At 43.0% G+C, this 27,343-nt stretch overlaps 1 protein-coding gene across 1 annotated transcript in view; it reads right to left on the bottom strand.

Annotated features, from left to right (window-relative positions):
* The window catches only part of LOC308639598 (nuclear RNA export factor 2-like), a 44,298-nt gene that overhangs the window by 6,805 nt on the left and 10,150 nt on the right, over positions 1-27,343 (bottom strand). Inside the window, exons 3-20 of the mRNA XM_081277846.1 lie at positions 8,384-8,543; positions 7,979-8,129; positions 7,616-7,699; positions 7,404-7,508; positions 7,216-7,296; positions 7,022-7,091; positions 6,777-6,865; positions 6,549-6,656; positions 6,260-6,369; positions 4,751-4,787; positions 4,290-4,358; positions 4,150-4,205; positions 3,901-4,008; positions 3,725-3,783; positions 3,493-3,608; positions 3,367-3,409; positions 2,740-2,812; positions 2,059-2,241 (exon numbers count right to left, since the gene is read on the bottom strand). Of these exons, the coding sequence (XP_081133972.1) occupies positions 2,059-2,241; positions 2,740-2,812; positions 3,367-3,409; positions 3,493-3,608; positions 3,725-3,783; positions 3,901-4,008; positions 4,150-4,205; positions 4,290-4,358; positions 4,751-4,787; positions 6,260-6,369; positions 6,549-6,656; positions 6,777-6,865; positions 7,022-7,091; positions 7,216-7,296; positions 7,404-7,508; positions 7,616-7,699; positions 7,979-8,129; positions 8,384-8,487 (1,646 nt within the window). The 5' untranslated portion in view covers positions 8,488-8,543. The remainder of the gene's footprint in view (positions 1-2,058; positions 2,242-2,739; positions 2,813-3,366; positions 3,410-3,492; positions 3,609-3,724; positions 3,784-3,900; positions 4,009-4,149; positions 4,206-4,289; positions 4,359-4,750; positions 4,788-6,259; positions 6,370-6,548; positions 6,657-6,776; positions 6,866-7,021; positions 7,092-7,215; positions 7,297-7,403; positions 7,509-7,615; positions 7,700-7,978; positions 8,130-8,383; positions 8,544-27,343) is intronic.

Raw genomic sequence — 27,343 nt, 5'->3', positions numbered from 1 at the left:
CTCAAGGTACTTTGCCACTTGGGTTGACTCTCAGCTGGGCTGCAGCAGATTCTCATAGCCACAGGAATCCACACAGTCTCAGGAGTACACCCAGTCCAATGGCAAAGCCAGTGTGGTAATACTGGCTGAAACATCAATCTGTCCCACTGAAACACAGATCTGCCTGGTATTGGGCAGTTTAAGGGTCCAGTCTGTGAGCATTGTCCTGGTGATAGCTGTGCTGTCTAGTACTGGGGATTGTTGGTGGAAAGAGTTGTTTGGCCACAAAGGTTGGTACCAAGCTGGTCCCACCTGAGTCTTACAACTGCAGGGGCCTGCACAATCTCAGGAGAATGAATGCTCCCTAGGTCCACTCAAAGTCTGAACCGATGTGGTCAAAACTCAAGTCTGTCATGCAGACATACAGTCTTTTCCTGATGCCAGACTGGTCTAGAGGCTCTGTCTATGAGTTCTGGCCTGCATATGGGACTTTCAATTTCTACTGGGTGCTTGGTCTCACTTTGGGAGGCCTGGCACTGGGCCTTGAGACAAAGCCCTATGCTAGCTTTCCTGTCTTGCTCCCCAGCAAGTAAAGTCCTACTCTCCACTCTGCTGCCCAAGAATTGAGGAGGGGAGGTAGAGGTAGTCTCTTTGTCTAATGTAGTTTCAGTGTTCAGTCCAGGGGTACTGGCCTGGTGGTAGGGGGTCATGGAGCTCTGCATAGTGTGGGGTTTCACTGTGGCAGGCCTGGTACTGAGTTTCAAGGCCAAGACCTGAACATCTTTATCCCTCCCCAAAGTGGGAGGTGCTTCTCTATGCTCTGAGCTGCTTGGAGTTGGAGGAAGAAGGTAAGGATAAGCCTTTTATCCTGCAACCTTTTAAAAAATTGGTTCTTTTTAGTTATTCATGACAGTAGAATTCATTTTGATAAAATCATGGAATATATCTTATTCTGCTAAAAGCCACAGCCAAGTAATATGATGCATGGCATTTTTGGTTGAAAGGTGAGCCAGCAAGCCATTGAGATGATAGGATTATGTTAAGATCTGCATTCATATGGATATTGGACTCCTGCTGTCCACCTTGGCCTGCTAGGGACTCATGGAGAGTTCCCATTGGTTGGGGAAGTACGGTAGGAGGGAATTCCGGAGGAGGGACTTCCTGTTGGGGTCCGGGAGAAGGCTGCGTGGGTCGGTCAGCAATCTTCCCGGGAGCGTAAGGGGCATTGGTGGCAGTTTCAAAAATAAAGTTTGTTCCTGCTTGAGTGGCTCGTGATTTTGCGCCCAGCCAGACTGTGGCATTATTCTAGTTAGGACCCCATTCTTATGGATGTACATGATGGTGATGGGATTCACTATGGTGTATCCATATAAGTACATAGGGAAGTTATTTTGGATTCATTCCACTATCTTTCCTTTTCCTATTCCCCTCCCTTCTCTTCATTCCCCTTTGTCTAATATCCTGTAAGCTTGTTAAATTTTTAAATCCTCCTTCCTTCTTGCCTTCTTCAATGCATTTTTTTTTTTTTTTTGTAAATTAGGTTTCTCTGATTTTGTAAATCAGCCCTCTCACCTGATTTCATTAGTTCTTGTCCTGGTAGTTGGTGCATTAATAGCTATTCAACTTGGTAAATCTTTGGGGAGAGATTACAGGAGGATCTTATTAGGCTGTAATCTTGCTCTACCTCCCATTATCTTTTGTTATTTTTTCTTGCTGATGCTATTATAATGGAAATGGTTTCTTAATTTCCTTTTTGGATTGTTCAATGCAAGTGCACAGAAATGCAAATAATATATGTATATAGATATGTTATCATGCAATCTTGTGGAATTTTTAAATCAACACTGATATTTTCTTGGGGGTTCTTTAGGATTTTCCATATGCAAGACTTTGTTGGCTGAACATTAAACTGTTTTAACATTTCTTTACAGTATAAAATTAGGATGCATTTTTATGAGCCCATTTTGTAGGGGGAAGTAAAATATCCCAATAATTATTTTTCTTAATTTTCTGCTAGTTCCCATGATTCACTCACCCAGTCTCCAGTTTAACCCATTCCTGTACATACCCAGCACTCACTTTTGAGACCATTCAAGTTTCATCCCAGACTGTGTAGAGAAAACCTTCACCATTTCCTGCTGCTCCTGGGAGAGGGTAGGCATGGAGGTGGAAAACAGTGCAGGCATTGGGATGGAGAAAGAGCTCTGGATCTCATCAGGGCTGGCATTCCTCACAATCAACTCATCATTCATGATGCATATACTGGAGGAAAAATTGGCCCTCAGACAATAGTAGAGATGGACAATCCCTCACTACCAATGACAATTCTATATTCACTGCCACTCAGTAAACAAGATTCTTTCCATATCCCTACTCTGCATGGCTTCCTTGTCTGGAAGCCTCCATCCCTCCCACACTGCCTACTTTTGGAGGGACTATCTACCAGCCTGACCAGAGTTTTAGACTTAACTCCACTGCATTTATTCTGCACAACACTCGAATTTCTGTTTTCAGAAGAAGCCATTGAATTAGAGATAAGTCATGTGTCTTGACCCATGTTATATAGGTAGCAAGTGTTGAGGTCAGAAAGAGAGGTCTATCCCAAGTGTCAATGCTCTTAAACACTAGGCTAGACTTATCCTTGAACTAATCTGTTGACTTTCCCCAATATTAAGAATACTCTGAGGACTGCACCATCACAGTACTATAATTCTGGCCCCACGATGGTGTGGTTTTTCCCACCCATAACTTAGAACTTACCTGGAATTGTTGGTAGGGATAGCAATGAAGGTCCGGGTGAAGGCATGAACACATCCTTGAGACTTTCCTTCTGCTTCAAGGACAGCAAAAAAATACCCCTTTAGAGATGCACATACTTTAATTCAAACAATGTTCCCCAATCAGGGTCTTCTGCTGAAGGGGGCCAGACTCAGACAATCATTCACTTGGAGTTGGGAGGCATGACAGGAATAGAGGACATCAACTGGAACAATTAACTCCCAGTGATGAGTCCCTTATCACATGTTGGGCCATGTGAAAACCACTTCAAAAGTTTACTTGATCCTTCTCTCACATTTACCAGAGAAATGGGCTCTGTTAGCTCTGATTTGCAAATGGGGAAGCAGAGAGTAACGGATCCAAGACTATAAAGTAAAGACCTTGTAGGACAGCCATCAGCATCCAACACCTATGTCTCTAACACCTGAGCTATGTGACAGACAATCATGGACAATATTCATGCCAGGATGGTTTGTGGGATAGTGTAGGCAGGAGAACATAGAGAGAAGAATAGGAAGGAAAGTCCCAGCTAGAACTGGAGAAGCTGGAGAAGTTCTGAGAAGGAGGAAGCAGTAGGGGATCTGAGTAGGGGGTCGTAAAGACACTCACCTTCCTTGAACACCCCATTCACAGAGAAGCAGAGCATTGTTTCCTAAAGGGGGAAAATGAAAGAGCTCAGGATTTTGCTTAATCTCTTTCCCACCTCTAGTATTCAGGGAGGAAGCAGGTGCTCACCGTCTGGAACCACATATCTACCATAAGGCAACTGAAGTCATGCTCAGTTTTGGGTAACACACTGAGGTAGTTCACAATGTCATGTTTTGTGTGTTTCAGCAGTTGTCTCCTCATGTCTATAGAGAAAACAGAAACGAAGATAGGAGCAATCCCATACCCTGGCCCTTGGTCCTTAAAATTGTTGCCTGTCATGCCCCCTTATGCTACCCAGTCTTACCCCTCTCACACTTACTGGAATCCTTGAGCTTCTTCATATTCCTACTATATTTGAAGTACTTGCACAAGCTATTTCTAGGAGAAAAAGAGGAATAAGAGGGTGGGTCAGCCAGTGTGTTTATTTCCAGAACTCATATGTGTCTGTGAGAGGGTCACACCATCCTGGACCAGAGCCTGAACTGTGATACTCACGGGGCTGGGTCCTTGGGGTTGAAGGGAATGGTCAGAGAGAAGCAGGCCTCATCATGGTAAGCACTAAGTAGACCCTGTCGATCTCCATAGTCATAGATCAGGTAATACCTATTGGGGAGCAAAGGGAACAGGCTATCTCTGTGGCCTAACCCCCAAATGAGACCAGAAAACTCCTATGAGCAAACTGGTGCTATGGAAGCCAAGCCTGTCCCAAGCCTCCCTCTCCTCAAAGTCTCAGGGGGAACTTACTCCTGTAGGAATTGCAGAACTAGATTCTTTAAGGTCTCAGATCCTTTATAGCTTTCCTGGAATAAAAATTCATTTTAGACTCTGTGGTGGATAAGGTCTCCCCTGCAACACCCCCATCTCTCTTGGTCCTTCTTCCTCACCTTGCAGGGTTTTATTAATTTGGGGGCATCAGGGACAATGACAACTGGTGTGGATAACTCCTGGCCATCCTGGAGAAGGGAAGAGGAAGTCAGCAGTGCAGCTCAGGGTGGTGGCACAGTATGAACAAGGAATTGAACAGGCCCAAGGGGGAACAAGGGCCAGATGCTAGGTAAAAAATGGCCCTGGAAATTCTGTGGATGAGATCACACTAGGCATCTGCATCATGAGCTGTTGGGAATCTCTGCCATTATATGCAACCTGTAGGTGGGTGTGCATGCATGTGTGCACACATACATGTGTGTTCTCCCTAGGGAAAATGTCCATGCCAGGGAGAATCCATGCCCTTTAAGATGGATGAGGGTCTGGTGCGCACATAATCTAGGCAAGGCCCACAAGGCCTGGGGCCAGCGGGGAGGTCAGGTATGTGAGTAAGGAGACAAGACCGGAAGTGTGTACTTACCAGGCGTAACAAATTGGGGAAACAATCCTGGATAGCACTGTGCAAATGAAAAATCTAATGAAGTGAGGTGACAGTGGAGGGTTGTGCACACTCTCTCCCTCTTGCTCTCCTCCCTCTCCCTCCCCCTGGGTACCTCCCAGCTACACTGGCCTGACCCCCTCCTCCAGGGCCCACCCTGCCTCCCTTACCTTCTTCCAGGTCCCCCCATGGAAGGCGCTGAAGGGAGCAGGGAATGGGGTGGGAGACCAGGGCTCTGCTACTGTGCTGGGTGTCCAGCCTTCCGTGGGGCATGGCCTGGCCAGACCAAGACCAGGTCATACTCTCACCTCCCAGGATAGAATGCTGGGTGGGGTGGGGGTTTGGTGAGTGAGGCAGGCAGGGGAAGGCAGGGGTATGGCCACAGAAAGGGAGTGAAGGCGGGGGATGGAGAGATGGGGAAAGAGGAAGCAAAGCAAAGGGAAGGGGAAGATGCTGCCCCCTGGTACTGGAGGTCAAGGCAGAAGTGAGAAGAAACCAGCTGCCCTACTGCAGCCCATTCCTTCACCTGCCCCTGGCTGTCCCTGCGGCCCCAGGCAGGAATGAAAACATGTACCTGCTGGGCTGGGGCCCACAGGATACAGGTTCAGCCTCTGTCTCCTGTGTGGGCCCAGAGGGGGCCAGGTATGGGAAAAGGAGCCGCCCCCAGGGGAGGTGTCATTCCCAGCACCAGTAGTGAAGAATCAGGCACCAGCTCAGCATGTGACAGAGGGTCTGTGGCCCCCTCTTATGAGCACCAGGTTCCCTCATGGTGGTCCCTGTGCACCTGTGCCTGTCTGAGTCAGTGTCTTGCCCAAGGAAGCATCTTGACTTGGGCTACCCAGGGCTGCTCTGAGGGACCAGGTTGGATGTGGGATGTGGAGTGGGGGAGAGAGCAGCAGTGCCCCTGAGTGGCCTGTGCTCCCGCCTCCTCCTCCTCCTCCTCCTGCCCCTCCTTTGCCCTCTGCCTTCCCCTCCTGTCTTGGGAAGGCCTCTGCTCGCTGTCAGTGGCCCACCTCTGGCTCCTTGACTCAGGGAACCCAAGTTTCTCCCCAAGGAGGAAACAGTTCCCACCAATGGCTTAGAGGAACAGATGTTGAGATGGTAGCCACCCTGGTCCTCAGCACGGGCATAAAATTTCCATGTCAGCCTGGGACAGGAAGGGGGATTTTTCTGGAGCAAGGGAAGAACAGCCACTCTTAGGAGAGAGGAGGGAAGCCCAAGTCCATCTTCGGAGGGCTTGCTGGAGGAGGTCAGTACAGAGAGGTGGGAAACACACCCCAGCCCAGGTGAAAATGAGGGGCAGGTCAGAAGAAGGAAAGCAGACCTGTGAGCACAGCTGAGGGACATAGATAGAGGAGAGGGCGTGGCCTGTGGTCCTTTCAGAGGACCAGGGCTGCATCCTCCTGCAGACGGGGACATCAGGGGCAGCTCCGGCTTCCAGGAAGCAAAGGTCCCCATGAAGGGTGACAGGTGTTACCAGGCATTATCTACCTTATGTAGGCAGACTGGTCTGGGAAAGTACTGCACAAGGGGTTCCCTTCTAGCCACAGCTCTTCCAGCTTCAGCCCTTTCAGCTTGTCCAATTCCTTGGCGGTCCTCAGCTGAGAAAGATGGGGAGGGAACCAGTTAAGGAGGCCCAGGGAGAGAGGGACACCTGAGATCCTACATGCCAGCCCCTCGAATCCTCACCCACAAGTGCCTTTGTCTGCCTCTTGACAACACCCTGCTGTGCACTACCAGCCACCCTCAACCCAAATTTCACCTGGCTCTCTCTTCTCACCTCGTTTTTGGAAAGGTTTAGTATCTTGACTTTGGGAGCCTTCTCTATAATATCAGACAGGCCATCCAGCTGGTACAGTTTGTTGTTTTGCATGTTCAAGGACAACAGCTTTTGGGGAGGAAGTGTTAGAGTGATGGGGATTATCTAGCACCTGGGAGACACATCTGCCCTGAACACCATCCCTTCCACCCCTCTACCTAAATACCAAACCTGGGCCTAAGGTCTCACCTCAGGGAAATTACTTTCAATGATCTGCAAGGTGGCAAACATGCAGTTTCTTCGATTCAGGATCATGTGAATGTCATGGCCCACCAAGTCTTTGGGAAGCCAAGACAAGGGAATCAGAAGGCTAAGAGGGGTCCAGCTCGATCAATGTCAGCACAAACCCCTCCCCAAGTTTCCATCCCTATGTCTTCCTCCCAGGAAGAACCCTCTGCCCTCACCTGCCCTAGGATTACTGTGGTCAGCAATACCTGAGTCAAAACGGAGCTTTTGGAGGTTGAGAACTTGCTGGGAGACATCATATCGTTTGCTCATAGTCAGCTGCAGAGACAGAGATGGAAACAGCAGCTCTTAGTCTATAGGGATGGGGACAGTGACATCAGGGGGTAGGGGAATGGGTAGTTTCTAAGAAATGGGCATATAACTTGCTTTGAGTCTACACTACCTTTAGTTGCTCCATTTGTTCTGGTGTGAACTTATTCTGCATAGAGTAGGGTACAGCAGAAGTATTGACAAAGACACATATCTGTGGGAAGGAGAGGTAGGGTAAACACCAGGAGTTCTAATCCTAAAGATAGCAACCATCCTCCTACTCCAAGACAACATGATACAGGGAAAGCCCCTAGCACACACCTTTCGGTTCTCCTCATCACAAATCTTGTAGCTGATATCCTTTAATGCAGAAGCAGTTTTAACACCCTGTACAAAGAACCGGGCCTGATTTCTGATGTAGTGGAACTACAGTGAAGACAGAAGCAATGGTGTCAGATGACAATGGCCCCTGCTGAGCCAGGCCTCTCCCCCTCCCCTGTGCCCACTCAGCTGGCTTCACCATCCTCTCTTACATCGACCGGGGTGAAGGGGACAATGCAATGGCTCTGGACTGTATTCATTAGCCACGCCTTGTCATACTTTCTCCCATGTGGAATCTAAGGATAAAAAGAAAGAGTCAGAGAGGAGGAGACAGCAAGGAATTAGGATGGAGGACAGACCCAGCCAAGTGCTATTTTCCAACATTCTATCTATCTTTAAAGTACTTCTAAAGGGACCACTGACATGATTTCTTGTTTCTGTGCCAAATATGGATTTCTGAAACCTCCTTCTCAGAAGCTCTTCTCCAAATAACCAATGTATGGTGTTTAATGTCATCTTCCTTCTATTAGTTTCCAAAATATCCTACTTAGTACAGACCTTTCCATGACACTCACCGTAACCTTGAACCAGTTGCCCATTGCTTCTCCTTGTGTGTCATCTCCCATTTCTCTCTCTTCAGGTTTTGTATCTTTCCACACAGTAATATGGATTTGCTCTTGATTACACCATTTCCCTCTCTTCTTATTGCGGCGGGTGGTTTGAGTGCTGGCAAATGGAGAGAAGGAGGGTGTCCATCAATGCTAAGAAAGCCTTCTATACCCCTCCCCTCACTGATACCAGGGTCACAATGAGGACTGCTCCACCAGTATGCCACTTCCACTGTTGTTCAGTTTTCCAGTGAGAGAAGGAAAAAAAAAAAAAAGACCACAGAGAGTAAAAGAGTTGCATTGTCCAAGGGGCTGCTATCTGCAAAGCAGGCTGCCTGATTCCTGTCTTATTGTGGGTCTTTGTGGACATACCTTATTGCCACATTTCGATCTCCCTCCTGGAGTTTCGAAGGAAGCAGTTCATACCCAGTATGCTCATAATGAAGGTTCTTCCTGCCAAGATTACCGTGGGACATTTTTCCACCTTTCTTTTTTCCTTGAACAGCACTGTTATTATCACTGTTTTCTGAAACTGGTAACAAAAATGCAAGTATAAATTTCACTTAGCCTGATGTTCTACAGCTTCATCTGTTTATCAGCAAATGACATTGTTTCATTTTTCTGCATTGCTGAGTAGAATTTCATTGTGTATATATTCCATATTTTCTTTATCCATTCATCTACTTATGGGCAACCAGCCTGGTTGCATAATTTGGTTATTGTGAATTGTGCTGCTATAAACATTGGAATGCATGTAACTGTATAGCACGCTGATTTCAGTTCTTTTGGATGAATACTAAGGGGGTAGAATAGCTGGGTCATATGATGATTCTATTTCTAGTGTTTTTAGAAATCTCCATATTGATTTCCACAGTGTTTGTACTAATTTTCAATCCCATCAAAAATGTGTAAATATTCCTTTCTCCCCACATCCTCTCCAGCATTATTATTTATTTTCTTGATGATTGACATTCTAACTGGGATGAGAAGAAATTTCATGCTAAGTAAAATAAGCCAAACTGACTCAGAAAGTCAAGGATTAAATGTTTTCCCTTATATGCAGAAGCTAGAGAGATTAAAGGAATAAAAATGTGGGGAATTTCAGCAAATTTGAAGGGATATCAGTAGAGGAAAGGCAGTAGACCAAGAGGGAGGAGGGAAGGGAGAGAAAGGGGAAGAACTTGTGGAATAAAATCAACCAAATTATGCTATGTGCAGGTGTGAGCATATCATAATGAATCCCAGTTTCATGTGTAATTATAATATACTGATAAAAATATACATATATAAATAAATAAAATGAAGGCCAGAAAATTATAGGAAGAATAGGGTGAGGGAGAAGAAATGGAAGTGGTAAGTCCTAGGGGATAAATTAGAGTAAATCATGTTATGTGCATATATGAACATGTCACAATAAACCCCACCATTATGTACATTATAATGTACTAATAAAAACATAAAAAATACAAATTTAAGGAAACATTAATTATCCACTTACCATGTCATGGCCCAACAGTGAGTTAAGGCAAGCGAAATGCCAACTTTCCCTAAGGATCAATCACACAAACTCCAGAAAACAAACTCCTTTGTCCAGATATGAGAGCCTTCTCTCATAGGTGACACAATCAAGGGAGATACTATAGACGAAGAAGTAACTCTGCTGGACCTTTTAGTAAGTGGAGCAGGATTGGTAAGGATCAAGGATATGTCTGCCCTTGGGTTAGGCTAGACATCATCTGCACACCAGACAGCTGTTCTACACTTGCCTTCTCTGAGGCTTCTCCAATCACCACCAATTGCTGGGAGAGAACCTCTGTAACACACCCTGATTCTAATCACCCACCAGAACTCACTGTGAATAATCAGCTAGCCGAGCTTCCTTTGCTGGTACAGTAAAAGTTTTAATGCGAGTTGGGACTAATCTAACATCTTGCTACACTGTCCCTGACACTTCCACCCTCGCCTTCAACAATACTCAGCTTGAAACATTCAGAGCAAGCTTTCCTTCTGCACAGCCTGCAATGCTTTCAGCCCAGAACAGGACTCTTCCTAAACTCTACTCTTCTGTAACAAGAATCTGAATGACAAACTGGAATGAGTAGCTTCAAATACAATTCCCAAAGGTGTGGGGATTTTCCTGTTCTTCTTTGTTGTTTCTTCCTCCCTCCCTCCCTGCCTTTCTTTTTTTTGTACCAGGGATTGAATCCAGGGGCACTTAACCACTGAGCCACATCCCCAGGCCTTTTTGTTTGTTTATATATTTTTTAGACAAGGTCTTCCTAAGTTGCTTAGAGCCTTGCTAATTTGCTGAGGCTGGCTTTGAACTTGCAATCCTCCTGCCTCACCCTCCTGAGCTACTAGGATTATAGGCATGCTCCCCTACACCTGGCCACCAGAGTGATTTTTTTTAAGTACAAGTCAAATCTTGTCATTCCTCTGCTCAAAATACTGTAACAGAGGTTTGGAGCCCATCAATATGTTAAAGAGATATGAGTCCAAAATGACAACAAAAGGGAACCTTATTGGTGATATTTGGAGAATGCCAGGAAACCAGCCCATTCCCATGAATGTTCATAAACAAAAGGAAAACTCTGGATATTAAACTGAAGGTTAATAGGGCACTTTGTCCAGGTATGGAGTTCAGGCAGAGTCTGAGTCATTTTGAGAATATGACTTCATTGATAACAGAACTGAGGGGAAAATATAAAAGTGAGCTAGAAAATGCCTATAGCTACAATCTCAGGCAAGGCCCTGTGCTGTGAATCACAGGGGACAGTGAACATGTAATAGAAAGCCACCATGGGCCCTGAGAGTCAGAGATGTTGAAGACTAAACACACACAGGTGCACATCCACTTACTGAACTCCCACATCTCAGCCCAGTCCCTGGCTCATGGCCCTGCTGCCAGAACCAAAGGCCCTGACAAGAGTATGAGAAAGGAGCCAGAGTCTCTCTGCCTGGGTCTGCCTAGGTCCCCCTCAGGTGTTTCCTCCCACATCAAAACACTAGTGAGGATCCTTTATGACATGGTATGTGTTCCCATGCTACTTACTGTGTCATTTTAGAACCACACCCCCTTCAATTCCCCCCAATACATGGCAACTTCATCCTGCTGTGTGGTAGGGAAAAATGGAGCAAGAAGTAAACTAGCACTTGCCCAGTGCCAACCAACATTTTCTCAGTGTTGTGCGGACTCTAGGTTTGATTTGACCTCCTCACAGAAATACCACAAGAATTATATCCACAGTTCCTTTTCAGATCATGAACATGAAGCCCACAGACATGAGGAACATTTACCTGGATTTCTAGCCCAGCAAGTGGAGAACAAGTATTGTTCTCAGGACCCTCTGGTCTGCCTCCACAGTTTAAGTGCTTCCCCAACAACTGCACTGTTCTGAACTTCCAGATCTCAAGGAAAGATTTCTAGGAACGGGTGAGGGATAAGATTTTGTGCTAGTTGCTCCTCTTGGGGTAAGAAGCAGATGATTAGGGCAAAGTGGAGAAAGCCCTCTTGGACCGGATGGGAGGAATCTATTTGGGCCATAGGTTTGCAGATTAGGAGTTACTTTGGGCTGGCAAGACCCTAACTAATATTTATTTTATGAGAGCACATGATGTAAATTTTGGATCATCAACAAAACCACTTTTGAGAAGACTACATACATCGCACCTGTTTCTACCTCCATCTGTTTGTCTATCCCAAATTTGGGCTTCAGTGAAAAATAGAACTAAGTAACTCTCTATAGACTAATCCTAAAACTGTAGCTTTGACAATGTCAGAGAAGGAGGCATTTGTAAATACTGCTGACCAAAATGAGGAGAGGCTTTCCCTGAATCCAGCAGACATAGCTTTCTGAACACATGGTATGTGTAGGAAGAATGTTCTGGCCCCACAAGCATGTCTGTGGTCACTCAGCCTCGTGACAGACATAAAGGACCATCCTTATCACAGAGGAAGGAAAGTGTACATGTGTGTGTGGGTATGAGTGTGTATGCATATGGACACATGGGCATGTATGAATGCTTTGTGTGATGTGCTTCTATACATAGGTTACAGATATGCACATTTCAAATCATGTTGGTAACTGCATTGCCACACAGAACTGGATCTCACTGCAGAATTTCTTTTAATGTGTTACATATTATATATGGGCAAATTATGTTCCTTGTTTTTTTCATTTTTCTTTTCTTTTCTTTCTTTTTTTTTTTTTGGTACTGGAGATTGAACCCAGGGGTACTTAACTACCGAGCCACATCCCACCCTTTTTCATATTTTAATTAGAGACAGGGTCCTCCTGAGTTATTAGGTGCCTCACTAATCTGCTGAGGCTGGCTTTGAACTTGCAAACCTCCTGCCTCAGCCTCCCAAGTTACTGAGATTACAGGCATGTGCCACTGAGCCCAGCATGTTCCTTGTTGTGAATGTGCTTTTTAGTGCTATTTTCTTTAATCTTGGTGTGTTTTTAAAATCTTGGTGTTTTAATATTTAGAATGTTTCTAATTAAGAAAGTATTAGAGTTTTCTGTATCAAAATATAGTAGAGCAAAATCCATAGTTTAGCTAGAGTTAGAGAATATCCCTATTGGAGAAGGCTTAAAGATACAGTGGAGCACAGCTTGGTCTTCAGAGTGGGCTCAGGAATTTTGCATCCTTACTCTCCAGTTTCCCAGGAAATGCACATGAATATTTTTAAAAGTAAATTTTTTTTTTTCTCAAGGAGATTAAATGATGTTTACACCCAGACACATTTCCACTAATCATGTGTGACTAATTTCCTACAATATGTTTAACAATCCAGAAATTATACTTTGATGAAGACATTTCAGGTTCTTAATTTATCATGCAAAATATATCTGCCTTAATATATCCACATGATTATATGTCTGTGCTTTTCAGGCTCTTTGGAACAGAAGGATGATGAGGCCAGAGAGTGGCTAATATTGTCAAGAGAGGAGTAGAAATGACTGTCCTTGGAACAAAGTATAAATGGGAAAGAAGAAATAAGAGTACCTGATAGAGAATGAAAAAGCCAAGGGATGGATGTATGGGTCAGGAAGATGAGGGGAGTGTTGGAAAGACCATGAAACACACACTAAGAAAGCCTCTGAGGAAGTGAATTCATCCTGGAGATATGCACTCCTCGAAAACCTTCCTTTCCACGCATATATTGTCTGTCTCTGTTACTTCAAGTTGAACCCCAGAGAAACAGTTCCCACACATTCTGAGAAAGGAGAAGCATTGCAGGGAAACAATGTTCAATGATGATGGGTCTCGTGGTCAGAAAGCTGGGGATCTCAGCTCTCCAGCCACCAACCCATCACTGCCCTCCAGACTTTGAGTGAGTCCTGTCCAGTGTTCATTTCAAACACAGAGTCATATGCTATTGGTTATGGACATAGGGACTGATGTTAGATTGATCAGTGTTTGAATTCTGGTGCATAATTCTATGCTCTAGGGCATGTAACTTTGGCTTCAGTGTTAAAGTTTTTTCGGTTTGGGATTTTTTTGTTGTCATTGTCCTTAGGGTCATTTTGAAAAGTATGTGAGTTAACATATGGAAATAAGTGGAAGGCACCTGGAGAAATGTCTGTAACCTAATAAGCACTAAAGTAAGTTAGCTATTACTAGGTCAAGTACTTGGTATATCGTCTGCTGTTTATGAGGGATACATATGTACTCACTGCACTTGCTCATATTAGTCCTCCTGGCAACAAGAAGAAAAACAGATGGGTGAATGGGGCAGGCTGCCATGTCAGCTATTAATATATTTTACAAAATGGCAATAGTAAATCATGGTGGCTCTCATGGGAAATAATCTGATATATAGATTGAGTGAAACAAAATAAAAAGCACCAAGAATGAAACAAGTATGGGAAAGGATTAAGTTGGGGGCTTACCTTCTTCCCATTTTCAATATTTGGGCAAAAAATGTATTATTGTTCAAGAAATGGCTCAGGTTTCAGTGGCAGACTACAAGAAGCAAGAAGTAATATTTGAGTTCTTTGTATACTCTGGATATTAGGGCTCTATCTGAAGTGTGTGGGGTAAAGATTTGTTCCCAGGATGTAGGCTCCCTGTTTATCTCTCTTATTGTTTCTTTTGTTGAGAAAAAACTTTTTAGTTTGAGTAAGTCCCATTTGTTGATTCTGGTTGTTAACTCTTGCGCTATGGGTGTCCTATTGAGGAATTTGGAGCCTGACCCCACAGTATGTAGATCATACCCGACTTTTTCTTCTATCAGACGCCGTGTCTCTGATTTAATATCGAGCTCCTTGATCCATTTTGAGTTAACTTTTGTGCATGGCGAGAGAAAGGGATTCAGTTTCATTTTTTTTTAAATTATTTTATTGTTGGTTGTTCATAACATTACATAGTTCTTAACATACCATATTTCACAGATTGATTCAAGTGGGTTATGAACTCCCATTTTTACCCCGTATACAGATTGCTGTGTCACATCAGTTACATTTCCATTGATTTACAAATTGCCTTTCTAGTGACTGATGTATTCTGCTGTCTATCCCATTCTCCACTGTCCCCTCACCCCTCCCCTCCCCTCCCCTCCCCTACTCTCTCTCCATCCCCTCTACTATAAATCGTTTCTTCCACTTATATAATTTTCCTCCTACTCCTCCTTTCCTCTTATATGTAATTGTGTATAACCCTGAGGCTCACCTTCCAGTTCCATGCAATTTCCCTTAACTCTCACTTTCCCTCCCGCCTATCATCCCTGTTTAATGTTAATCTTCCTCAAGCTCTTCGTCTCTACCCTGTCCTTGGTTACTCCCCTTATATCAAAGAAGACATTTGACATTTGTTTTTTAAGGATTGGCTAGCTTCACTTAGCATAATCTGCTCTAATGCCATCCATTTCCCTCCAAATTCTATGATTTTGTCATTTCTTATTGCAGAGTAATACTCCATTGTGTATAAATGCCACATTTTTTTAATCCATTCATCTATTGAAGGGCTTCTAGGTTGGTTCCACAGTCTTGCTATCGTGAATTGTGCTGCTATGAACATCGATATAGCAGTGTCCCTGTAGCATGCTCTTGTTAGGTCTTTAGGGAATAGACCGAGGAGGGGAATAGCTGGGTCAAATGGTGGTTCCATTCCCAACTTTCCAAGAAATCTCCATACTGCTTTCCAAATTGGCTGCACCATTTTGCAGTCCCACCAACAATGAACAAGTGTACCCATTTCCCCACATCCTCGCCAGCACTTGTTGTTGTTGGATTTTTTAATGGCTGCCAATCTTACTGGAGTGAGATGGTATCTTAGGGTGGTTTTGATTTGCATTTCTCTGACTGCTAGCGATGTTGACCATTTTTTCATGTACTTGTTGATTGATTGTATGTCCTCCTCTGAGAAGTGTCTGTTCAGGTCCTTGGCCCATTTGTTGATTGGGTTATTTGTTATCTTATTATCTAATTTTTTGAGTTCTTTGTATACTCTGGATATTAGGGCTCTATCTGAAGTGTGTGGGGTAAAGATTTGTTCCCAGGATGTAGGCTCCCTGTTTATCTCTCTTATTGTTTCTTTTGTTGAGAGAAAACTTCTTAGTTTGAGTAAGTCCCATTTGTTGATTCTGGTTGTTAACTCTTGCGCTATGGGTGTCCTATTGAGGAATTTGGGGCCTGACCCCACAGTATGTAGATCATAGCCGACTTTTTCTTCTATCAGACGCCGTGTCTCTGATTTAATATCGAGCTCCTTGATCCATTTTGAGTTAACTTTTGTGCATGGCGAGAGAAAGGGATTCAGTTTCATTTTGATGCAAATGGATTTCCAGTTTTCCCAGCACCATTTGTTGAAGATGCTATCCTTCCTCCATTGCATGCTTTTAGCCCCTTTATCAAATATAAGATAGTTGTAGTTTTGCGGATTGGTTACTGTGTCTTCTATTCTGTACCATTGGTCCGCTCGCCTGTTTTGGTACCAGTACCATGCTGTTTTTGTTACTATTGCTCTGTAGTATAGTTTGAAGTCTGGTATCGCTATACCGCCTGATTCACACTTCCTGCTTAGCATTGTTTTTGCTATTCTGGGTCTTTTATTATTCCATATGAATTTCCTGATTGTTTTATCTATTTCTACAAGAAATGCTGTTGGGATTTTGATTGGGATAGCATTGAACTTATAGAGAACTTTTGGTAATATCGCCATTTTGATGATGTTAATAACCCAATCAACAAATGGGCCAAGGACCTGAACAGACACTTCTCAGAGGAGGACATACAATCAATCAATAAGTACATGAAAAAATGCTCAACATCGCTAGCAGTCAGAGAAATGCAAATCAAAACCACCCTAAGATACCATCTCACTCCAGTAAGATTGGCAGCCATTAAGAAGTCCAACAACAACAAGTGCTGGCGAGGATGCGGGGAAATGGGTACACTTGTTCATTGTTGGTGGGACTGCAAAATGGTGCAGCCAATTTGGAAAGCAGTATGGAGATTTCTTGGAAAGCTGGGAATGGAACCACCATTTGACCCAGCTATTCCCCTTCTCGGTCTATTCCCTAAAGACCTAACAAGAGCATGCTACAGGGACACTGCTATATCGATGTTCATAGCAGCACAATTCACGATAGCAAGATTGTGGAACCAACCTAGAAGCCCTTCAATAGATGAATGGATTAAAAAATGTGGCATTTATACACAATGGAGTATTACTCTGCAATAAGAAATGACAAAATCATAGAATTTGGAGGGAAATGGATGGCATTAGAGCAGATTATGCTAAGTGAAGCTAGCCAATCCTTAAAAAACAAATGTCAAATGTCTTCTTTGATATAAGGGGAGTAACCAAGGACAGGGTAGAGACGAAGAGCTGGAGAAGAAGAATAACATTAAACAGGGATGATAGGCGGGAGGGAAAGTGAGAGTTAAGGGAAATTGCATGGAATTGGAAGGTGAGCCTCAGGGTTATACACAATTACATATTAGAGGAAAGGAGGAGTAGGAGAAAAATTATATAAGTGGAAGAAACGATTTATAGTAGAGGGGATGGAGAGAGAGAAGGGGAGGGGAGGGGAGGGGAGGGGTGAGGGGACAGTGGAGAATGGGATAGACAGCAGAATACATCAGTCACTAGAAAGGCAATTTGTAAATCAATGGAAATGTAACTGATGTGACACAGCAATCTGTATACGGGGTAAAAATGGGAGTTCATAACCCACTTGAATCAATCTGTGAAATATGGTATGTTAAGAACTATGTAATGTTTTGAACAACCAACAATAAAATAATAAAAAAAGAAGTAATATTTGTGCAGAGACAAAAGTTAGTTTATGAAACTGTATATTATGGCATTATTTCTCAGAAGAGAAATGAGACTTTCAGCATTTAATGAGACTTTTAGCATTTTTGTGTGAACTTAAACATAAAGAAGTTAGGAAAATGAACACCTGGAATGTCAACTGTGTATATGAATGGATGATTATAATGCAGAATAATTATGCTTTCACATCTATGATTTACTTGTATAAAAGCATGCTGATGGCCAAGTAGGGGTTTTGACAGATGCTTGGGGATACAACACTATTCCTATGGATCCACTGTACAAAATAATAGCAATATATTATTATATGTCAGTATGTTGTCACTGATAAGCAGCATCACTTAGGATAAGACCCCCAACTTCTGATGCCAGGTGCCTCACATGTAAAACTCAAGGATTAGGGCTAAACACCACCTCAATCATGGTATACAAAAAAATAATACAAGCCAAGGTTGTGACTCCATGCAGACCTTGATATGCTTTAGATTACTATATATTAGTTTTCCTGTTATAGAGATTCCTGTAAGTGGAATCATACAGTCTCTCCTGCTTTGTGTCTGGCTTCCTTAAATTGGCATAATGTTGTTGGAGTCATCCCTGCTTTGGACTTGTTACTGCTGAGACATATTCCATCATATGGAGAGATCATAATTTGTTTACCCTTGAGGTTGTTTCAGTGTAGTTTGAGTAGGGAGAGAAAGTAAATGCTTTTGTTAGTCATCTTCCTTGGACAGTTCGTACCATTTTATAATGGTTACAACTTCATCCTTTTCATTACTTTATCTCTCTGGGGAAATATTATCTCAAGGCCAGCCAGATTTTTCCATGCTTTCTACTCCCTCAGAATTGGTCACTGGATTTGTTGTTTGTGCCATTCCCTTCCTTGCTGATCCTGATTTCTGACAGTATCTTGTGCTGGAACTGTTGATACTTGGCTTTAATCCAGACCCTGTTCTGGCCTTGCAAGCAGTTTAGCTTTACCTCACATCCAAACTGTGTTGGTCTGTGCTTTATCACTGTGATTTACCATTTCCTTTCTCTTTTAAAAAGCCATTTTTCTCTATTTTTTCTACATGAGAATTTTGATTCATGTTTTCCAGTGTACCTTTACATTTATTGTGAATGGAACATTATTATTCCAAAACAGAATTATAAAAATTTTAAATTAAATCTTGTACAATACCTGAATTCTCATCATTTAAACTGTTCTGGTGATTGTCAACTTTGATTATACCTTATGGCTGCTTGGGGAGTCTGAAAAAATCATCAGGACCAGGCTACCCACAGAACCCTTAAAGAAGAATTGGGGTCTGACCAGACAAGCACAGTTTTTAAACTTTCCACATAAGGCACTGAGGTGTGCAACTGAGGTTGTAAACGATTTTGAGGAAGCCTCTACTTTTGATTTACACTTGCTGGAAGATTTCTTGAAATGGCTGCCACCTTGTTTTGCTGACTTCCACTAAGCATTATTTTGGAGACCTAAAGCGTCTATGAACTTAAACAGTTAGTGAATGATGGCAAAATCTGGCCTACAGCCTGTTTTTGTGCAGTCTGCAAGCTAAAAATGGCTTTTACATATTTAACAGGTTAGAAAAAATGAAAAAATATTATTTCCAGACATGTTAAAAACATTTGAATTCACTTTTTAAATTTTTTTATTGGTTGTTCACAATATTACAAAGCTCTTGACATATCATATTTTATACATTAGATTGAAGTGGGTTATGAACTCCCAATTTTACCCCAAATGCAGATTGCAGAATCACTTTTGTATCCAAAAAGGTACAATGGATCCCAGTCATGCTCATGCTATGCCTATGGCTGCCTTTGTTCTAGAAGGGTAGAACTGAATAATTCTAGTAGGAACAAAATGGCCTACAAATCCCTAAATATTCATAATTCAGCCCTTCTCAGGACAAATTTGTTGAACTATGGCTTAGAGCAAGCTCACAGTAACTCTGGTAAATGGTCATGGGTCCCTTTGGCTAAGCCAAGAAAGATTTGTTGGAGTCCTGTGTGACTTCATTGTAGGTTCTTCTGTAATAATCCCTTCATTCAAAGCACTGTAGGATAGGTGTAGAAATGGAGTAAGGGACCACCACTCACCATCATGATTGTTCAATTCCTCTGAAGCTGAATTTCATTTTTAATTTCTTTGTATATTTTTAAATTATATCTTATAAAGAAATATTCTTTATATTGTATTTACTTTTAAATGGATCAAATACAACCTATGCTAGTATGCTTTTCATTATTATGATCAAAATACCTCATAAGAAAACTTAAGTCACAGAAAAATTTATTTGGGTTCACAGTTTCAGAGGTTCAGTCCATAGTCAGCCAACTCCATTGTTCTGTTCCTGAGTTGAGGCAGAACATCATGGCAGAAGGTTGTGGCAAAGAAAGGCTTTCAGCTCATGGTGTCCAGGACGCAGAAAGAGCAAGAGAGCAGCCAGAGACTAGATATGGTACACGAGCATGCTCCCACTGTTGTATCCTTCAGCCACATGTCATGTACCTACAGTTACCACCCAGAAGTCCATTCAAATTATTAATACATCAAATAGATTAAAACACTGACAAGGTTACAGTTCTCATAATCTAATTATCTCACCTCTGAACATTTCTGCATTGCCTCATAAAGGAGCTTTTTGGGGATATTAAAGATCCTAACCATAACATTCCAACACTGGCTCCCCATACTTCATGTCCATCTCATAGTAAAAAATGCCTTAAATCCATCTCCATAAGTCCCTGTAGTCTTAACAGTTCCAGCACTGCCCAAAAGCCCAAGTCTAAATCCCCTCTGAGACTCAAGGCCTTTGTAAAAATAAAGAAGAAATACATATATCCAATATAAAATGGCACAGAGTAAATATGTCCATTTCAAAAGGGAGGAATAGGAACATAGAATGAAGAAATGGTATAAAAGCATAACCAAAACCCAGCTGGGAAATATTAAGTTCTAGAGCTTCATGTCTAGCACCTGTTGAACATGGTTGCAAGATGTGGGCCCCAAAGGACTTGAACAACCCTACCACTTTGGCCTTCCCAGATTCAGCCCACATGGCTTCTCTCTTGACCTGGCTCTGATCACTTCCTACAGTTTTCATTGACAGACATTCCAGGTTTCTGGCATCTCTTATTTCCTGGGGTCACCATCCCAGCTTTGGTTTCACTCTTACAGCTTAATGCATCTTTTCCTCAGGGGCTATTCACAATAATTCCAATGCTGCTACACTTTACCTGACCTTCCAGGACTTCGTTGGCAAAAGAGTAACTTACAGGTAAAAACTTTATTTTAGGATCACAGTTTCAGAGGTTCTTTCATTAGCTGGCTAACTCCATTGCTCTAGGCCTGATTGTGATGCATAATAACAGGGTACAAAGGTGTGGTAGAGGAAAGCTGCTCAGCTCATGCCAGCTAGGAAGCAGAGAGAGTGAGAGGTGCCAGAGGCAACATATATTCTAAGGGCATGCATGCCCCCAGTGATCTACTTCCTTTACCTGCCTACAGTTACCACTTAGAAATACATTCAACTTATTACTCCATCAAATGGATTAATGAACTGTCAAGGTTATAGTTTTCATAATCTAGTCATATCACCTCTGAATAGTTCTTACATTGCCTAACACATGAATTTTTTTCAGGGGATATTAAAGATCCAAATCATAACATAACCTTATACAACCTTATAGGATGTTCAGATATTTCAATATCCAGGACATATTTTGATTAACTACCCAATTTTGAAAATAACTGTAGGTCAAACCATTATGATTATTTTTCCAAACTTGCTCTCAAGGTCAATAGCACTCCATTTCAACCAGGAAGTTACTTGCTTCTACTCACCCTCTGGCTCCAGAGGTGAAATGAGGGTGACCATGACAGGGCAGAATCTCACATCTCTCTGTGGCCCTTGCAAAATAAAAACTAACCAATTCGACTGCAGAAGATGGTGGCGAAGGGAGTGCATCACCCCAGTGCGCCGCGTCACTGTGCGGGAGAAAGACGAGGTGAATCAGCTGAAGGCTATCTTGTTGGGAATTTCCAGTGAAATTGAGGTGCTCCAGAATCTAGTGGACGGATTTTCATCGCGCGAGGTTCGGCTGCAGGGGCTCGGACGCGGGAGATTTCTCCGCACGGAGGGTCGCGCCCCGCAGCTGGAGTCTGCGGCGCGTGCTGGGAAGCGGCGAGGAGCTGGAGCGGGGGTGCAGCAATGCGGATTCTGGGGGCTCCTGCCAGTGGTGCAATGGCCGTGCTTAGTGCTGAGTTCCGGCTTTGAGACAGAGGAGAGAAGCGGTCCAGTTCGGTTCTCGACACCGGTCGGAACATGGAGGAGGACAGCAGCCGCCATCTTGGAGAACTGATGTAATCATCCCTGTTTTCTACTGATCTCAGCTCATTCAGCTACGGAACAGGTGATTTCAGGCTGGTATTTGCCTGCGTCTCGCAGACAGATCGCTCAGGCTCGGGGCTGGAGAACCAGTGGAGAATACTCCTAGGGGCTCGCTCCTGGCAAGGCGTGTGCCGGGCTCTGAGCGGCCGGAATCTGGTTCCCGGGGCTGCTTTGGCCCAGGGCTGGGGAACCTGCGGAGACTGCGTGTTGAGGACAGCTCCAAGTGGAGCGTGCGCTGAGCTCGGGGCGGCTGGGTTCTGACTCCCGGAACAGTTTTGGCCCGGGGCTGGGGAGCCCGCGGGGACTGCGTCTTTGAGCCTGCTCCCAGCAGAGCATGCACCGAGCTCGGAGAGCTTGGAGCGGCCGGGCTCTGGCTCCCGGAGTTGCTTTGGCCTGGGGCAGGGGAACCCGCGGGGGTCGCTCCTTGGAGCCTGCTCCTAGCGGAGCGTGAGCCGGGATCGGAGAGGCTGGGTTCTGGCTCCCGAAGCTGCTTTGGCCCAGGGTTGGGGAACCTGCGGTGACTGCTTCTCGGTCCGGGTCCTGCTGGGTGCTGTGGGGGCCAGGGGGGCAGAGTGGAGCTGCCTCCTGCGCCCACAGCAGGCCAAGTGACCCGTCGGTGTGGTATCACAACACCCCAACTGCAGCTGGGGCCGAAGAGAGTAGCCGCCCACGCCTAGAACAGGACCAGTGACCCGATGGTGTGGTAGCCAAGTCACCCCATTTGGAGTAGGGGCTGTGCAGAGCCGCCGTCTGAGCCTGCAAGGTAGGCAGACCTGCGTCCCACTGGCAGGACAGGCCCGGTAGCCTGCCAGCGTGGTGGACACGTAGCACCGAGGCAGTCACGTCACACTGGTTGGAGCGGGGGTGGAGCAGAGCCGCCGCCCGTGTCCGGAAAAGGCCCAGCACCCAGCAACCTGTTGGAGAGGCAGTCAGGTACCCCCATTGGGAGTGGGGGCTGAGCAGAACTGCCGCCCGAGCCCGCAAGGTAGGCAGACCTGCGACCCACCGGCGGAACAGGCCTAGAGGCCTGCCAACGTGGTAGACACGTCACACCAATTGGAGTAGGGGCCGAGCAGAGCCGCCGCCCACATCCGGATCAGGACCAACGACCCGAGGGCGTGGTAGTTATGTCACCACAATTGGAGTGCAGGCAAGGCAGAGCCGCCACCCGCGCCTGCAGGGTGGGCAGACCTGCGACCCACCAGAGTGGTAGACAGATCACCCTAATTAGAGGAGGAGCACAGCCACTACCCGCCCTGCAAGGGAGATTTTCCAACTATACAAGAGCAATATAAATAAATAGGGGGAAAATTTCAAAAACACAACAGTTTTACCAAGCAGAAAGAAACGCGAGCAGTATGAAAAGACAAGGAAAGAAAGGACCACAAGCAATGCAGGTCAACTCAACTTTAGAAGAGGTAATAGCTGCAACAGATGGAATGTCATATAAAGAATTCAGGATATACATGCTTCAGATGATCTGGAGTCTCAAGGAAGACATGAGACAGCAAAATCAGACAATGAAAGATCACTTTGACAAGGAACTACATAAACAAATACAGGAAGTAAAAGATCAATTTCACAGGGAGATAGAGGTAATAAAAAACAAACAGAAATCCTAGAAATGCACGAAGCAATAAACCAACTTAAAAACTCAATTGAGAATACTACCAGCAGAGTAGATCACTTAGAAGATAGAACATCAGACAATGAAGACAAAGTATTTCAACTTGAAAAGAACATAGACAGCTCAGCAAGTCTGCTAAGAAACCATGAGCAGAACATCCAAGAAATATGGGATAACATAAAGAGACCAAACTTAAGAGTCATTGGGATACAGGAAGGCACAGAGCTCCAAACCAAATGAATAAACAATCTATTCAATGAAATAATACGAGAAAACTTCCCAGACTTGAAGAATGAGACAGAATCCCAAATCCTAGAAACCTACAGGACGCCGAATGTGCAAAATCATAAGAGATCCACACCTAGACAAATTATAATGAAGATGCCCGACATACAGAATAAGGAGAGAATTTTAAAAGCTACAAGAGAAAGGAAGCAGATTACATTTAGGGGTAAACCAATCAGGATAAGGGCTGATCTCTCAACACAGACTCTGAAAGCTAGAAGATCCTGGAATAACATATTTCAAACACTGAAAGAAAATGGGTTCCAACCAAGAATCATGTATCCAGCGAAATTAAGCTTCAGGATGGAAGATGAAATTAAAACCTTCCACGATAAACAAAAGTTAAAAGAATTTGCAGGTAGAAAACCATCTCTTCAAAAAATCCTTGGCAAAACATTACAGGAAGAGGAAATGGAAAATAACAATGAAAACCAACAGTGGGAGGTAGGACAGTAAAAGGGGGAAAGTAATCAAAGAGGAAAACAAATCAGGTTTAGTAACATTAATAAACAAATATGGCTGGAAGAACAAACCATATCTCAATAATAACCCTAAATGTTAATGGCTTAAACTCACCAATTAAGAGACACAGGCTAGTTGAATGGATCACAAAACAAGACCCAACAATATGCTGCCTACAGGAGACGCATTTGATACGAAAAGATATACATAGACTGAAGGTGAAAGGTTGGGAAAAATCATACCACTCATATGGACTGCGGAAACAAGCAGGAGTGTCCATACTCATATCTAATAAAATAGATTTCAAGCCAAAGTTAATCAAAAGGGATAAAGAGGGACATTGCATACTGCTCAAGGGAACCATACACCAACAAGACATAACAATCATAAATATATATGCCCCAAACAATGGTGCAGCTATGTTCGTCAAGTAAACTCTTCTCAAGTTCAAGAGTCTAATAGACCACCATACAATAATCATGGGAGACTTCAACACACCTCTCTCACCACTGGACAGATCTTCCAAACAAAAGTTAAATAAGGAAACTATAGAACTCAATAACACAATTAACAACCTAGACTTAATTGACATATATAGAATATACCACCCAACATCAAGCAGTTACACTTTTTTCTCAGCAGCACATGGATCCTTCTCAAAAATAGATCATATATTATGTCACAGGGCAACTCTTAGACAATATAAAGGAGTAGAGATAATACCATGCATCCTATCTGATCATAATGGAATGAAACTGAAAATCAACGATGAAAGAAGGAAGGAAAAATCATGCATCACTTGGAGAATGAACAATAGGTTACTGAATGATCAATGGGTTTTAGAAGACATCAAGGAGGAAATTAAAAACTTCTTAGAGTTAAATGAAAACACAGACACAACATATCGGAATCTATGGGACACATTGAAAGCAGTTCTAAGAGGAAAATTCATTGCTTGGAGTTCATTCCTTTAAAAAAGAAAAAACCAACAAATAAATGATCTCATACTTCATCTCAAAATCCTAGAAAAAGAAGAGCAAAACAACAGCAAAAGAAGTAGAAGGCAAGAAATAATTAAAATCAGAGCTGAAATTAATGAAATCGAAACAAAAGAAACAATTGAAAAAATTGACAAAAGTAAAAGTTGGTTCTTTGAAAAAATAAATAAAATTGACAGACCCTTAGCCATGCTAACGAAGAGAAGAAGAGAGAGAACTCAAATTACTAGCATATGGGATGAAAAAGGCAATATCACAACAGACATTTCAGAAATACAGAAGATAATCAGAAATTATTTTGAATCCTTATACTCCAATAAAATAGAAGATAGTGAAGGCATAGATAAATTTTTTAAGTCATATGATCTGCCCAGATTGAGTCAGGAGGATATAGACAACCTAAACAGACCAATAACAATAGAGGAAATAGAAGAAACCATCAAAAGACTACCAACTAAGAAAAGCCCAGGACCGGATGGGTATACAGCAGAGTTTTACAAAACCTTTAAAGAAGAACTAACACCAATACTTTTCAAGCTATTGCAAGAAAAAGAAAAAGAGGGAAAACTTCCAAATACATTCTACGAGGCCAACATCACGCTGATGCCTAAACCAGACAAAGACACTTCAAAGAAAGAAAACTACAGACCAATATCTCTAATGAACCTAGATGCAAAAATCCTCAATAAAATTCTGGCGAATCGGATTCAAAAACATATCAAAAAAATTATACACCATGATCAAGTAGGATTCATCCCTGGGATGCAAGGCTGGTTCAATATACGGAAATCAATAAATGTTATTCACCACATCAATAGACTTAAAAATAAGAACCATATGATCATCTCGATAGATGCAGAAAAAGCATTCGACAAAGTACAGCATCCCTTTATGTTCAAAACTCTAGAAAAATTAGGGATAACAGGATCATACCTCAACATTGTAAAAGCAATCTATGATGAGCCACAGGCCAGCATCATTCTGAATGGAGAAAAAATGAAGGCATTCCCTCTAAGATCTGGTACAAGACAGGGATTCCCTCTCTCACCTCTTCTGTTCAACATAGTCCTCAAAACACTGGCCAGAGCAATTAGACAGACGAAAGAAATTAAAGGCATAAAAATAGGAAAAGAAGAACTTAAATTATCACTATTTGCAGATGACATGATTCTATACCTAACAGACCCAAAAGGGTCTACAAAGAAACTATTAGAGCTAATAAATGAATTCAGCAAAGTGGCAGGATATAAAATCAACATGCATAAATCAAAGGCATTCCTGTATATCAGCGACAAATCCTCTGAAACGGAAATGAGGACAACTACTCCATTCACAATATCTCCCCCAAAAAATAAAATACTTGGGAATCAACCTAACAAAAGAGGTGAAAGACTTATACAATGAAAACTACAGAACCCTAAAGAGAGATATAGAAGAAGATCTTAGAAGATGGAAAAATATACCCTGTTCATGGATAGGCAGAACTAACATCATCAAAATGGCGATATTACCAAAAGTTCTCTATAAGTTCAATGCAATGCCAATCAAAATCCCAACGGCATTTCTGGTAGAAATAGATAAAGCAATCAGGAAATTCATATGGAAAAATAAAAGACCCAGAATAGCAAAAACAATGCTAAGCAGGAAGTGTGAATCAGGCGGTATAGCGATACCAGACTTCAAACTATACTACAGAGCAATAGTAACAAAAACAGCATGGTACTGGTACCAAAACAGGCGGGTGGACCAATGGTACAGAATAGAGGACACAGTAACCAATCCACAAAACTACAACTATCTTATATTTGATAAAGGGGCTAAAAGCAAGCAATGGAGGAAGGATAGCACCTTCAACAAATGGTGCTGGGAAAACTGGAAATCCATTTGCATCAAAATGAAACTGAATCCCTTTCTCTCGCCATGCACAAAAGTTAACTCAAAATGGATCAAGGAGCTTGATATTAAATCAGAGACATGGCGTCTGATAGAAGAAAAAGTTGGCTATGATCTACATACTGTGGGGTTGGGCTCCAAATTCCTCAATAGGACACCCATAGCACAAGAGTTAACAACTAGAATCAACAAATGGGACTTACTCAAACTAAAAAGTTTTTTTTTTCTCAGCAAAAGAAACAATAAGAGAGGTAAACAGGGAGCCTACATCCTGGGAACAAATCTTTACTCCACACACTTCAGATAGAGCCCTAATATCCAGAGTATACAAAGAACTCAAAAAATTAGACAATAAGATAACAAATAACCCAATCAACAA

This window comes from Spermophilus citellus (genome assembly GCF_964194105.1).
Source record: "Spermophilus citellus genome assembly, chromosome: X".
In the NCBI taxonomy this organism is placed as follows: Eukaryota; Metazoa; Chordata; class Mammalia; order Rodentia; family Sciuridae; genus Spermophilus; species Spermophilus citellus.
Note: the sequence above shows the minus strand (reverse complement) of the source record. Positions and strands in the feature narration are given on the sequence as shown.